This window comes from Astyanax mexicanus, chromosome 9 (assembly GCF_023375975.1).
Source record: "Astyanax mexicanus isolate ESR-SI-001 chromosome 9, AstMex3_surface, whole genome shotgun sequence".
NCBI lineage: Eukaryota > Metazoa > Chordata > Actinopteri > Characiformes > Acestrorhamphidae > Astyanax > Astyanax mexicanus.
In genome coordinates, this window is record NC_064416.1 from 46463376 (window position 1) to 46478761 (window position 15386).

A 15386-nucleotide genomic window follows, 5' to 3' on the forward strand; every position below is an offset into this window, starting at 1 on the left:
TTTTTGAGCTGCTCTGCTGCACGGTGGACAGACAGACGGACGTATCCTAGAGAGGTCTTTGTGGTGGTACTAACATGCTAATATAAAACCAAGCGTGCTCTGATGTGCTGATAATCAGTCCTGCACTCATACATTTACCGTTCTTGAGTTGCAGTCCTGGAGGACCAGCGTCTAGCACAGTTTGATGGTTCCCCTGCCCAGTAATACAGTAAAAAAATTAGAACCAGAAATTGTGCTGGACTAATGATGGAACTGTTCTCCAGGATCAGAACTGAAGAACCTTGCTGTAGAAAAAAAACAAGAAATGTTTACATGTTGCTTTACATTAACATTAAAAAATGAAGTGTACACTAAACAAATAAACAAACTATCTCTATTGTTATTCTGAACTGTTCTGAAATTCTCTACACTTTTTAAAAAGCCACACACATCATATTAACACAGTCTTTTTAAAGAGCCCATATCCAGCAGTTTTACCGTATTTATTTCTGAAGACCATAGCAGTAAATGAGGAGTTTAGCATCCTCATATATCACATCCAGGGCAGTCCAAGAGATTTAACCAGTGAACCATCCAGTCTCAATGACTGTAGAAAGCATGGACAGTATAACATCTCTTAAAAGGGAATTAACTTCAGGGCTAGCGCCTCTGCAGGCAGGTTGCAGTATTAGGTGTTTCTGTCATTCCACCTCCAGTGTTTCATTCCAACTGTTAGTGTTCCCAGTAAAAAATGTTTGCACAGGGGTGCTGAGTGGTTCAGCGTTCTAAAGCGTTGGCACTATGAACAGTAGATGACTGATTCGGATCCCGGTTATGCAGCTTGCCATCAGCTGCCGGAGCCCTGAGAGAGCACAATTGGCCTTGGGTAGGTGGCGCTCTTTCTCGCCCACATCACACCTAAGGTGATGTAGATCAGCACAAGTCGTCTGTGAGCTGATGTTTCAGAAACGAGTCGCTGCGCTTTCCTCCGAGCGTTAGCGCTGTGATGCTACTCTGCAATGCTGCATCAGCAGCTGTTAGGAAAGAGGTGATGATTGGCTTCAAATGTATTGGAGGAGGCATGTGCTAGTCTTCACCCTCCTGGTGTTGGCAAATTACAAGTGATAGGGGGAGTCCTTATAAGTGGGTTGTGTAATTGGCCTTGTAAATTGGGGAGAAAATGGAAAAAAATAGAAATAAAATTATAAAAAAAAAAAAGAAAAAATTAACTACTAAATAGAAGAAAAGGCAGTGTTACTCTTAGGAATGAATGAAGTCAGCCCTTTCTGTTCATTTCTTATAGTGAACTTAAACTAACTGAACTTTTTCTGTTGAAACATTGCAATTACCCTACTCTGTAGGGCAACGCAACCCTGCCAGTTTGTTGTGCCGTGTACAGCCATTTGTCCTGAAATTCAGTTTAATTTACAATTATTTATAGTTGCTAAGGAGCTAAAATTAGCTATTCAATAGCTTCTTGTTCAAACATTCCCTGTCCACCTTAAACTTAGGTAGCTAGCTAGCCACCTAGATGCAATACTAGCGATTACTTGCAATACTTTTTATGCTTGAGAAAACATTAAAACTACACATTAAACTATTGTAATTTTGTTTTAAGTGCATCATTGAAAAATCTGAAGGTCCATATACCTCTAACACTTCCCGATCCCCCTCAAACCTAACAAGAGTCCCGACCCCTAGGAGTAAACATGCAAAACAATTTCTATAGAACAAAAGAATAGAAAAGTGCAGTGTCCATGTTTTCTACAGTCCCAGTCTCACCACTCCAAACATAAGGCACATTAGGCTTCTCCACAAACTGGTTTACGTAAAGGGAATATAATATTTGAGCTGGGTTCTGTGACATCAACAACAGTTAATACACACAATGAGCTTATTTTAAAGCATATATAATTAGTAAATAACTATAAATACTGGGATTTCCAGATTTTTCATGATATGGACTCTTTCATATTTTCTTTCACTCACAAACACTATCTCCTGTAGCGCTGTTAGTGTCCTGTGACAGTAACGTTTGTGTGTGTGTGTGTATTGTGTACCCCTGTGCAGATGAGAAGGTCATGGCAGACGACGAGTTCACGTGCGACCTCTTCCGCTTCCTGCAGCTGCTTTGCGAGGGCCACAACAACGGCAAGTTACAGAAATCACGGTTTCCTGTTTCACCAATGAGATGTGTATATTCTACACTATACATCTACACCGTACACTGAACAGCCGTAACATTAAAACCACAGGATCCAGTGGCACCTGTTAAAGGGGCACTAAACCCCCTGATTGTAGCTGACTCCACCCTCAGCTCAAATTTGGAAAAGGCTTAAAAAAAACAGGAGAAGTAGTTTGGGAGGGGCACTGGGTGATGTATGGGTTTAGAAGCAGGGCAGGAGAAATTGAGTTGATCGGCTGACAGAGATAGTTGTGAGACACAGATGGTTGTACGTCAGCAGGGGGGCGGTATTATTGATTGACTGATCTGCATATTGGGATGTGTCTGCAAACCAAAGTTCACAAAACATCATCCTTACCTATATAGCACAGTTGAACATAAGAGGTAGCAGCACTGTAGATTCAGAAATTATTATCACAATAAAAGTGTTTTTAAAGGTTAGAAATTGTTTATAAAATTTTATGAAGGACTGGTATGCTTTATTACTTCAAAGCAACACATTTCAGCAATTAATTAAAATAATATGGTTTAGAGTTCAGTGGCTCTTTAAGTTGTGCATATATTAGGCAGGAAGAGTGTTTAAGGTACTTACTTAATATTAGGACATGTGATTTTAATGTTAGTTCAGACTTATTAATGTAGTATGTTTAAAAACTTGATATCTGCTCATTTGATCTGAAATAAAGGGAATTAATTGGAAGTTTGTTCCCCTTTTGCTACACTAACATCCTCTTTGTGGAAGATCCTATCCTAGATTTGATTGTATTCAGACAAAATAGCATTAGTGAGGTCAACTACAGGTGTTGTTTGACAAATTTACTTAGAGTGAGTGATCCAAAACTAATCAGAGTGCAGTGATTGGGGGCTTTGGCATAACATGGTGACCAAAGAATCGTTCAAAAAGTAATCTGTTTCATATACAAGGTATGTGTGTAATTACAAAGTACTACAGTACCAGTCTAAAGTTCTGACATAACTTCTCATTAAATGTTTTCCTTATTTTTTTCCTACATTGTTAATAAATACTGAAGTGACCCAGACTATGAAGAAATACATAAGGCATCATGTAGTAACCTAAAAGTGTTAAACGTCTCATTCCATTGTTTTTTCATTAATTTTAAACAGTCTGTTTGTGGTCTCTAGTATGAATGAAGCCATGTGAGCTGTTTTTTGTGAAAAAAAAGAGCTCAGGTGTTTCTGTATAACTCTGCTTTAGTTCACTGAATTAGTGGTCTCTGAGGAAAGACAGGATTTGGGCTCTTGTTCATGAATATTCATATATGTAAATGTATCGCCTCTGATTGGCTAACAGCACTGCAGCAGGGAACGCCTACCTGCCTTTCCTCAAAGGAAATTTTACAGCTCTAAAACTCAAAGGAAAAATGTTTTCAGAGTTACAGCCTTATTTATAAAGATACAGAAATGAGTGCTGGGTAAAGTTAACAATTAAACTTCGCTGAACTCTAAATAGCTCTGTAAACAGAGCTGTTAGCTCTGCCTTAGCTATAGCTCCTTCTTCTCCAGCCCAGGTTCAGCTCTGACTGTGGGCCTTCCTGAGCTCAGGTGGGCAAGGCCATGAAGTAACTGGTTGACATAGACACCCTATTGTCTTTCTAATCAACTCGTATTTCTGAGGATTTTCTTTTAGTAGACATTGCAGACAATGAAGACTGAGAAACAGTTTTATGTGCAGCATCATATGCAACTCAGAGACCTACAGTATTTCACAAAGAACAAGAAGAAGTGGATTTTAGCAGAATGAGACCTTTAGGCAAACCAAAATAATAGCATTAAGTGCTTTTTTCAGGGGAGCTGTTAACTTGCGGTTTCTGAGACTGGTAACTCTAATGAACTTGTCCTCTGCAACAAGGTTAACTCTTGCTCTTCCTTTCCTTGACAGTCCTGAAAAGGGCCAGTCTCATCATAAAGTTTTTGATGGCCTTTTTTAAGTTCTTGACATTTTTCAAATTGACTGACCTTCGTTTCTTAAAGTATTTTTTTTCTTTACTTAGTTGAGTAGTTCTTACTGTAATATGTATTTAAAAAATGACTAAAAAATAGAGCTGTTCACTGTATACCAACTCTACCTCTTCACAACTAAATAATTATGAATTAATAGTTTTTTGTTATAGTTTGGATGACTTTATTAATCTACAACACAGAAAATATATTTATAGTACTAAATTGTTGTGTCCACGTTTGACTGGTATTTTTAACTTTTGACTGGTACTGTATGTCAGCAGTGGATTCAGCATAAGATTTGGGATATTGTTTGTCATACACTGACAGTTATGTTAGCAGTCATGCAGTGGATAGCAGCAGTGGATTATAAGGCAAATTATGTGACACTAGTAAGGAACAGGGGTGTCGCCATGTTTTCCTTCTAATTCAGCAGCTTCTGCAGCTGGGATTAAAGTTAATGATCTAAGTTAAGTAAACAAAACTGTAATTCTTAAATAAACCATCAAATGAGCACTGGATGTTAATCTACACAGATTTATCCTAAAAACTGTTTATTTGGGTGAGTAAAACACTTAGGATTCCAGATTTCCATTAAGGCTGGGTGCAGCAGTATTAGCACTAGCAGCTCACCGCTAGCACTAGCGGTGTTTAGCGGCTAAGGCTAATACTGTGATGTATTTTATTGGGTACCAGATTTCTGAAGTTCTGCGGGCATTGAACATTCTCTGGTCTACGGTATAACATGTACCTGTAACATGTCACAGTAAGTCTCAGGTACAGAATGTCTTTTTGATAAGAATGTGTAAAGCTGAGTGTCCCTTTTTTTTTCTTTTAGATTTCCAGAATTATCTGCGTACACAAACTGGCAGCACCACCACCATTAATATTATCATCTGCACTGTGGACTACTTGCTGAGACTGCAGGTATAACACAGTGTTAGTAATGTCACGGCAGTATTCACCTGCTTCTCTCAGTCCTTCTGTTCATCTCAGTCTTCCCTCTCTGTCGTTACAAGGAATCAATCAGTGACTTCTACTGGTATTACTCTGGGAAAGACATCATTGATGAACCAGGCAAGAGGAACTTCTCCAAGGCCATGACCGTCGCAAAGCAGATCTTCAACAGCCTGACAGAATACATCCAGGTGGGTCTTCCATCCTGTCTTAAATTTTTAATTCTGGTCTTTAAATTGTCCTTTTTCTAAGGCATTCTTTACATCCTTGTTTTCCACCTGTATTAGGGATGTCCCCAAATCGATAATGTGATTGATAATTGTGGCTGATCACGTTTTTTTTCAATGAATCAGAATCTGGTGAAAAAGTCCCGATCACTGATTTATCAAAAATGAAACGCTACAGTGTTACTCCACAAGCTTACTGTAGATACTAGTATCTATGTTCTCCGTTAAAGATCTTATTTAAACTCAGCAACTAAATGAGTAGCTCTAAAAATAAAAAAAAAAATAATATAATATAATTTTAAAAGCCTCAATACTTAATACTACCCTATTATAATACCGCGTTTTCCGCACTATAAGGTGCATTTAAAATCCTTTCCCAAAAATTTTTGGTGTGCCTTATAATCCAGAGTGCCTTATGTATGAATTCTACCAGTCAGGTATTAAGGAGCAGTAAAGCCACTCTGCTGAAGTACAGATTTATACAGGAGTTTCAGTTTAGTTCTCCAACACCGGGGCTGAAGTAGCTGCTAACTGCTATTTCCCCATTCAGAGGTGAGTATTATCGGCCTGTAGCCTGCTGCTAACCCCAGCTAGCACTGCTGGAGCAGCATTAGCATTAGCCTCAAACCGTGCTCGCTATTATACCATTTAGACATGAGTACATTTGACTGTAGTCTGCGTGTTTACTGTGTCAAAACAAGCTATGTGGGATGAACTGCAAGCTAATATCGCCCTGGGTTATCGGAGAACTCCTCACTATAGCGCTATCGGGCGCAATAGCAGGTAATCACTAGCGGTTAGCCGCTGATGCTAATGCTCCAGCCTTAGTGCTAGAGAAATTTGGAAATCAAAGCTTACTGTACATAAACGGAAGCGCATTACTCTTTACCCTTAAAAGAAAGTCTTTTTTAATTACAGTTTTGTTTACTTAGCTTAGCTCTACTTAACTTATTTAGCTACTCCCCACCATCACCCAACAGCAAGACCTGCTGCTGATGATGAATTGATGATGAAGTTCCTTATAGTGTCTTCTAAAATACACCTCATAAATCAGTGTGAAAATAGACCAGAAAATAGACGTTTATTGATAGTGTGCCTTATAATCCAGTGCACCTTTATTGTCCGTAAAATACAATACAGTAAAAACATCCTAAATCAATCTGCACTATTATTACTGTTCCCCTTCTAACAATACAGAAATATTAGCATTAAAATGTATCTTAATTATGATTAATCACAGAATTGTTGTTGTGTGAAATTTCTTAGTTTGTTTATTTAATGGAAATCATTTATATGGCTGTTTAGTACTTATTTATTTTATTTTTTTAATTTTCTGTTTTGATACCTTTTGATGCTGGGTTGTGTTCTTTCTTTTTTATTGCATTGCCAAAGTATCAGATCAGGACACTCAAAATCAAATGACTCTGACTGTGTGTTTGAGTGTTTGCTCTGTGGTGTGTCTGTTTCAGGGTCCGTGCACTGGGAATCAGCAGTCACTGGCTCACAGCAGACTGTGGGACGCTGTGGTGGGCTTTCTCCATGTGTTTGCACATATGATGATGAAGCTGGCACAGGTAAGAGTGCAGACCTGGACACATATTTTCGCCATATTCACACAATACACATTTACCATATTATTTGATTTAATTCTGATTATATTTAATTTGCTCACAGTTCTTTATATTAAAGCAGTTGTATCTTAATAAAGCTAAATGTTAGTTTACTTGTGGGGAAACTTTCCCAGCTCTAATATTCTGGAATCTTATTATTTGCATAGCTTTCAGTTTTTATAGACATTAAAAGCATGCAGGGTGTTCTGTAAAGACTGAAAGCAAAACACAGTAAACCCAGTAACAACTTCCCTCTATGCAGATGGGTGTATTTAATCTGTTAGGACTCTTATGTGACTAAAACTAATTACTGTTATCTGTTCTCACAGATAAACTGATGGTTTATTTTAGGTTTTGATTAAGTGTGAACTGCATGAATTGCCAAGTTTGACAATTACTATCATGCATGTCAGAAAATGTAATGCTGAATGCAGGCAATTTGAGGCATGCCTACCCCCACACGTAATTGTTAATAATATATAGACAATACATATATATTTTAATTTCAAAATATATTTTTAAGAAATTACAGTCCATTAGGAAAAATAAATGTTTTGGCTGTGTACAGTATGCAACACAAGTTAGTACACCCCTCATTTAGATAGATAGATAGATAGATAGATAGATAGATAGATAGATAGATAGATAGATAGATAGATAGATAGATAGATAGATAGATAGATAGATAGATAGATAGATAGACAGACAGACAGACAGACAGACAGACAGACAGACAGACAGACAGACAGATAGATACTTTATTTATCCCGAAGGAAATTTCCCCCATTTCTGCAAATATTTGTATCTGTTTATGGGACAACATTATACTTTGCATTTACTTTGCCACCTCAAACCGAAAAGAAGTACGTGGGCATGTATTTCTTTATATGTGACATATACATATTAAAAATACAGCTCTAAAAAGAATTGAGAGCACTTCCGTTTCTGAATCAGTTTATCTGATTTTGCTATTTATAGGTTTATGTTTGAGTAAAATGAACATTGTTGTTTTATTCTATAAACTACAGACAACATTTCTCCCAAATAAATGATATAGATCATTTATTTGCAGAAAATGAGAAATAATGGAGAAATGGCTGAAATAACAAAAAAATCAGAAATCAAAATTTGGTGGAATAACCTTGGTTTTAATCACAGTTTGGCATGTTCTCCTCCACCAGTCATACACACTGCTTTTGGATAACTGGTAAAGTGGTCTCTTATTTTTTTTCCAGAGCTGTATATGTATATATCAAAAAATATAGTTCATTACAGACAAATAGAAAATCAGGGTTTCTCAGTTTACCGCTGTCAGGCTGTGTTTACTAGCGCTAGCGGTTAGCCACTAATGCTAATGCTGCTGTACTCAGCCTTGGTGGAAATCTAGAAATGTAAGCTTACTGTAAACAAATGAAAGCGCTTTACTCGCCTAACTAAATTGTTTTCAGGAGAGAAATCTTTGTAAACCGGAAAATAGACAGATATATCATAAGTTTCATTTCTACAGTGTTGCCCCATATTTTTTTTATAATAAAATATTTGCAGAAATATGACCAGTGCACTCACTTTTGTAGGATACTGTACTTTTGTTTTGCTAATGAATAGACACATTTACAAGTATTTCTTTTATATATGGAACATAGTTGCACTTATGTCTTCCTAGCAACACCAGAGCAACCACCTGTAATACCAATTGCAACCTATTAACAACAACCCACAGCAACCACTTAGCAAACAGCTACAAATACACTGAAAACCACCTGCAACTGGAACTGGAATCCAACTGTGCAATATTTGTTAATGTATTTACAGTTCCAGTCAAAAGTTTGGACACACCATAAATTCGTGGGGTTTTTATTAATAAAAAATTATAAATTAACTTTTCTAATAGACCATTAGAGTCTGCATATCATACTGCTTTATTTTAACCCAGCAATGTAGCTTTTTAATGGTGTGAACTTAAAAAAAACAGCTTGGACACTTACCTTTATTTATGCTGACACACTTTAACCACCATTCTTATTGTTTTGTTATATGTACTGTTATGCTGTCTGTTATTTGCTCTTCTGTGTGTAAAGGCCTGATACAGCTCCATTTGATCCAAAGCATTTTTGTATTTCTCTCCCAAATTTAAGCACAGCACAGGTGATAGATTCAATCTGACATATTGGAATATTTCTGGGGCAGTAGATCGTCCTAGACAAAAATACTTTTTAAAAGTTTATGCCTTATTGACTTACAGATACAATAAATATCATTTTAACTGCCAACTATGATTGACACACACTACCAGCTCATGTGGTTTAAGGACTGTATATAAATCTAATTTGGCTGCAGAAGTAGGATTAAGAGAGGGATAGGTGCATCTCAAATAAATTAAATATTACACACGAGTTACTTTATTTCAGTAATTCAGTTAAAAATGTGAAATTCATATATTATATAGATGTAATAAACAAACAGAGTGATGTATTTTAAATGTTTATTTCTTTTACCATTGATGACTATGGCTTACAGCCAATGAAAACACAAAAATTACTATCTCAGAAAATTAGAATATTATATAAGACCAACTGGTACTTTTGGCAGTGTGGGCAGTGTGCCAAGTCCTGCTGGAAAATAAAATCCTCATCTCCATAAAAGTTGTCAGTAGCAGAGGGAAGCATGAAGTGCTGTAAGATTTTGTGGGAAAAAAAAACTGCACTGACTTTAGACTTGATAATAAAACACAGTGGATCAACACCAGCAGATGACATGTCTCTCCAAACCATCACTGATCATCAGTAAATTTATCATTTCATTTGTAAATCAAGGGAGCAGAGTCTGGAGGAAGAGTGGAGAAACACACAGTCCAAACTGCTCGAGGTCTAGTATGAAGTTTCCACCAATCAGTGATGGTTTGGAGAGACATGTCATCTGCTGGTGTTGATCCACTGTGTTTTATTATCAAGTCTAAAGTCCCTCTTCTACTGACAACTTTTATGGAGATGCAGATTTCATTTTCCAGCAGGAATTGGCACACTGCCCACACTGCAAAAAGAACCAATTAGTCTTACTGTACGTTCTAATTTTCTGAGAGACTGATTTTGGGTTTTATTGGCTGTAAATTACAATCATCAACAATATAATAAATAAACATTTAAAATAGATCACTCTGTTTGTAATACGGCTATATAATATATGAGTTTTACATTTTCAGCTGTAATAAAGTAACATTTTAATGAGGTTATTTATTACTGCCACCACTACAACGTCCTCCAACCACAGCTAACTTTAGTGTGTGTCTTCCTCCTGGTAATTCACAGCAGCCCCAGTGACGGTATGTATAGATGTATAGATCCAGGTAGGGAGGTACCACTGTTTCCGCAGTGGAGAGACACAGTAAATACAAAAATGTTTAAAAATGTTGATGTATAACATTTTTATTCTGATGTGTGACCCTGCCAGATGCACCCCGATCAAGGACTCCGAAATGGCGTAAGGATTTGCGTTTCACTTTTGCTCTAATCTTATCTCTCATAGAAACCTACCTGCCGTCCGCCACACACCATACCACCGTCCCGCGCTTACCTCAGACACTTCTCGTGTTCTGGATGCACATTTTCTGGAATGCACTGTCGTAGTTTTAATCGTATTATTTATTTAACAAAAAGTTATTAGACAGAATGAGATGCATAGCTTTAGGGAAACCTTCAGACAGTGCTCTACAGATTCTGTGCTTTACAGTTGTAGGCAGTAAACACAAAGACTTGTGTTAACTGCGTAAACTGACACCGTCTCATACGCTCTTCAAAATAAAGATGATACAAAGGTTTTTTAGGCAATGCCATATAAAAGGACCATTTGTAATTCAATAAATTATTATTCAGCTCAAGTATCATTTGTTAAATTTAGCATGAGGTTGTTTTATGCATTTGCTGAATACCATACCATCTTCTCGTTATATTTACTTTCTTCCTCCCATGCCAGACACATTTGACCAATGAGAGGAGACAATGTGCTCATGTGGTTTATTGGTGCCTATTTTGGTGCGTTTAGGTTTATGCCTGTGTGAAAACAAACCAAACAGAGGGAGAAACGCTCCAAATAAACAAATTCATCAACTGATGTCGACCATAGACACCAACTTGAGGTGTGAAAATTCCCTAAAGGTTCTTCATATTCTTTATAGGACAAAAAAATGTTGATATTTCAATATCATGGCATTGCTCAGATAACCTTTTACTGCACCTTTGTTTTTTTATAGTGTAGCTCACACATAATAACTCCAATTTCCTGTTGTTAGTCGGGTTAGTGCTGCTCTGGTTTTGGTCTTGGGAGCTGAGGTAGGCGTCACTTTGCTTTGACTCCCGCCTTGACCTCGCTCCTGTAGATCTGCTCCAGAGGAACCAATCAAAAAAGAGAAGAAGAGATTCCTCAGACCCAACATTAACCCTCCAGTCAGCTGCTGCAGGACTTTGAGAGTGTGCTGCTGTAGTATGTGACTGTAGACCAGTGTGTAGACCACCATGTGTGTCCTTGTTCTGGCTGTGATCCACAATGCAAGGTATTCTGTGGATTCACTGTACAGACTGGACACCATCAGGGCTGGCATGCAACCACTCTATAGTTGAGGACTAATGACAATTTATGACACAGCATGACGTGACAGATAAAAAAAAAATAATAGAAGAACTTAACTTTCATTTGAAGTCAATGTAAAATGATTTCTATTCCAAGTCACTTTGAAATATTTCTATTCTATATCAGGGTTCCTGCGGGTCTTAAAATGTCTTAAATTAAAATATTTATAAATAAGGTTAATTAAATTGTCTTAAATTTACTGTAAATTTGCTGTAGGCATAAAAGCATATACAGTACATTAGCGGCGAGTTACTGAGGAGAGAACTAAGGTTAGCGTACAGCTAGCTAACATTAGCGGCGAGCTAGCTAACGTTACTGAGGAGAGAACTAAGGTTAGCGTACAGCTAGCTAACATTAGCGGCGAGCTAGCTAACGTTACTGGGGAGAGAACTAAGGTTAGCGCAGAGCTAGCTAACATTAGCAGCGAGCTAGCTAACGTAACTGGGAACAGAACAAAGGTTAGCAGAAAGCTAGCTAACGTTACTGGGGAGAGAACTAAGGTTAGCAGAGTTAACAACAGCTTTGAGCTAGCTAATGTTACTGAGGAGAGCACTTAAGTCAGCGTAGAGCTAGCTTACATTAATGGCAAGCTAGCTAATGTTACTGAGGAGAGAACTAAGGTTAGCGTAGAGCGAGAAAACATTAGCAGAGAGCTAGCTATCATTACCAGGGAGAAAACTAAGGTTAGCTGAGTCAACATCAGCTGCGAGCTAGCTAACATACTAACGTTAGTGGCGAGTTAGCTACCGGGGAGAAAACTAGGGTTAGGGGAGAACTAGCTAACATTAGCTGTGATGCTAACATGCTAACATGTCTTGCATCCCAATGGAACAAAATTGAAAAAGAAAATTGATAACAAATGGGAAAGGTTAAGTTGTAATTTTCAATATAATACATTATTTTCTTCATAAGAAGTTATGACTACATTTTCGGGTCTTAAATTATATTTATTGAGGTCTTAAAAAGCATTAAATTTGACTTTTAAAAATAGAGCAAGAACCCTGTATATGCTGCAAATATTGGGAATATGTTTTGGTCAACAAAAGACTAAACAATAACAAAAAGACGAAAATAAAGGCTCAGTCTGGTCATGCTGTTGTAAGACGTCATTAGGACTTTTATGCTCATAGTAGATTTTTTTTTTTTTTTTTAACACTTGATTTCACACTGTCCCAAGGTGACTTCTCTCTTCTCCCTGTTCTGCCCGTTTCTCCGTTTCTCTCCTCTTCCATCCCACCTCTCTAAACTTACAATGCAGCTCTCCACTGTGTGTGATGCTCTTTTTGTGTATTTATTGTTAATAAATGCAAACCCAGGATACTTTCTGGAGTAGAACACACTCTGAGGTAAGGGGATGGCTTTAGCAGGATGACTTTAGCTCTTACTACACCAACAAGCCCAATACTCACACGTTAATAAGCGTTAAATACACTGACATGCCTCATCATGGGAAAGGAACTAGTATCGTGTCCCGTAAATTTTGCCATATCCCATGGAACCTGAAAAACGCTGCACTGACCTGTGGGATATTTCTGTTCACACTGAGTGTGAATTTCTGTGGGATGTTTGCACCGATCAAATGTATTACCACCCACTGCTCTGTCCACTTTATGATGTATTCCTGCTTCACACATGAAGCTGTGGCCCAATTGGCACCAGACACCTTGATGTCTTTTCTAAAAAAACTTAAGAATGCCTCAACACATCGTCATGAACCATATCTATATGACCAGAAAGAGCTTGAAAGAAATCCTGCTGTTTCTAAAAACTTTCAAAGTAACTTTTTATGACTCGTTTATTGCTTTATTTCTCAGTTTTTAGCACAAATTCACATTCTGAAGTGTAATCCAATGTCTGAGAAGAAATCTGTGTCTTGTGTCATTGATTCGAATTTGCAACCGATTCGTGAACCGATTTGCTCAATGAGTCGATTCTCCACTCAACCCATCTTGTAAGGTCCTCAAAGTATCAAAAGTCAAAAAGTTGTTATCGTGACAACTCTGTCTCACAAGATAACACATCACCAGATGTGGCCGTTCGTTCCTAAGCCTTTCATTGCCTGAGGAACCACTTCTTATTGTGTAATTACATATTGCTGTCCCATGATTTGTGTCATGTCAGTGTGTGTTGTACAAGTAGTAGACGATTCAAATTTCCTCCTAATTTTAAGCTCTTTTGTCTAATTAAAAATAATAAAATAAATTGATTTGTGTGACATCCATCTAAATGTTTAACACTCCCCTTGTGTTCCCAGACCATCAGTTAAGTTGAGATATTTTTTTTATATGTTTTGTTATTCCCGATCTGTGTTTTGTGCTTATATAACTCAGGATTCCAGTCAGATTGGTCTGCTGAAGGAACTTCTGGATCTCCAGAAAGATATGGTCGTAATGCTGCTCTCTCTACTGGAGGGTAAGAGACATCAATGATCTTCAACTCAATGATCTTCTATTGACCAAAGTGAAGAAGACCGCATTGCTTCCCTGTTAATGTTGGAATGCATTTCTTGTTTCAGGTAACATCGTGAATGGCACTATTGCTCGCCAGATGGTAGACATGTTGGTCGAGTCGTCCAGCAACGTGGAGATGATCCTCAAGTTCTTTGACATGTTCCTGAAGCTGAAGGACATCGTGGCGTCAGACGCCTTCATGGATTATGTGACAGACCCGCGTGGCCTGATCTCTAAAAAAGACTTCTCCAAGGCTATGGACAGCCAAAAGCAGTACTCTCCCTCCGAGATCCAGTTCCTGCTCTCTTGCTCAGAGGCGGACGAGAACGAGATGATCAACTTTGAAGAATTCGCCAATCGCTTCCAAGAGCCAGCGAAGGACATCGGCTTCAACATCGCCGTGCTGCTCACCAACCTTTCCGAGCACGTCCCTCACGACACGCGCCTGCAGAACTTCCTGGAGCAAGCGGAAAGCGTGCTGAACTACTTCCGCCCCTTCCTGGGCCGCATCGAGATCATGGGCGCCAGTAAAAGGATCGAGCGCATCTACTTCGAGATCAGCGAGGCCAACCGCAACCAGTGGGAGATGCCTCAGGTCAGAGAGTCTAAAAGGCAGTTCATATTCGATGTGGTCAATGAAGGCTGTGAATCGGAGAAGATGGAGATGTTTGTCAACTTCTGTGAGGACACCATCTTTGAGATGAACATCGCTTCCCAGATCTCCGAGCAGGAGGAAGAAGGGAATGGAGATGAGGACGAGGAAGAAGAGGAGGAAAGTGGTAAAGGTGGAAACGGAGAGGGAGGAGAAGGAGAGGAAGGGAATGGAGAGGAGGCCGCGGCTGAGTCCAGCTCAGCATTCGCAGACTTCATCAAGAGCGTGGTCAACTTCCTCAACCTGTTCACCTTCCGCAACCTGAGACGACGATACCGCAGACTGCGGAAAATGACCATAAAGGAAATGATTGTCGGCCTGGCCACTTTCTTCTTCACCATCTTCGTTGGCATTCTGCATTTCATCTACAGTGTGTGCAAAGGCTTCTTCATGCTCATTTGGAACACTCTGTTCGGAGGCGGATTGGTGGAGGGAGCTAAGAAGATGACGCTGACTGAGATCCTGACTAACATGCCCGACCCGACTCAGGACGAGGTGCACGGTGACCTGCCACCCGAGCCAGGAGCCAGGAAACTTCAGGAAGCAGGAGGCTCAGGAGAGGGAGAGGAAGCTGGTGGAGGAGAAGAAGAAGGAGAGGAGGGAGAGGAAGGAGAGGACAGAGGCAGACCAGGCTTTGATACACCCGGAGGACTAGGAGATATGGGAGAGACCGAGCCAGAAGAGCCCCCAACACCAGAAGGCACCCCACTACTGAAGAGAAAACTGGTGGGTCATAGTTAGAAA

General features: G+C 38.8%; 1 protein-coding gene across 15 annotated transcripts in view; it reads left to right on the forward strand.

The window, feature by feature from the left end:
- LOC103022324 (ryanodine receptor 1) overlaps positions 1 to 15386 on the forward strand; it is a 175025-nt gene that overhangs the window by 149654 nt on the left and 9985 nt on the right. For 7 of the 15 annotated variants that reach the window (XM_049483340.1, XM_049483343.1, XM_049483342.1 and 4 more), the window contains 8 exons: positions 2050 to 2130; positions 4962 to 5050; positions 5143 to 5271; positions 6777 to 6881; positions 10365 to 10394; positions 12857 to 12886; positions 13871 to 13952; positions 14056 to 15368. In XM_049483340.1, the coding sequence (XP_049339297.1) occupies positions 2050 to 2130; positions 4962 to 5050; positions 5143 to 5271; positions 6777 to 6881; positions 10365 to 10394; positions 12857 to 12886; positions 13871 to 13952; positions 14056 to 15368 (1859 nt within the window). The remainder of the gene's footprint in view (positions 1 to 2049; positions 2131 to 4961; positions 5051 to 5142; positions 5272 to 6776; positions 6882 to 10364; positions 10395 to 12856; positions 12887 to 13870; positions 13953 to 14055; positions 15369 to 15386) is intronic. The other 8 variants (XM_049483348.1, XM_049483349.1, XM_049483350.1 and 5 more) reach the window with 2 other exon arrangements.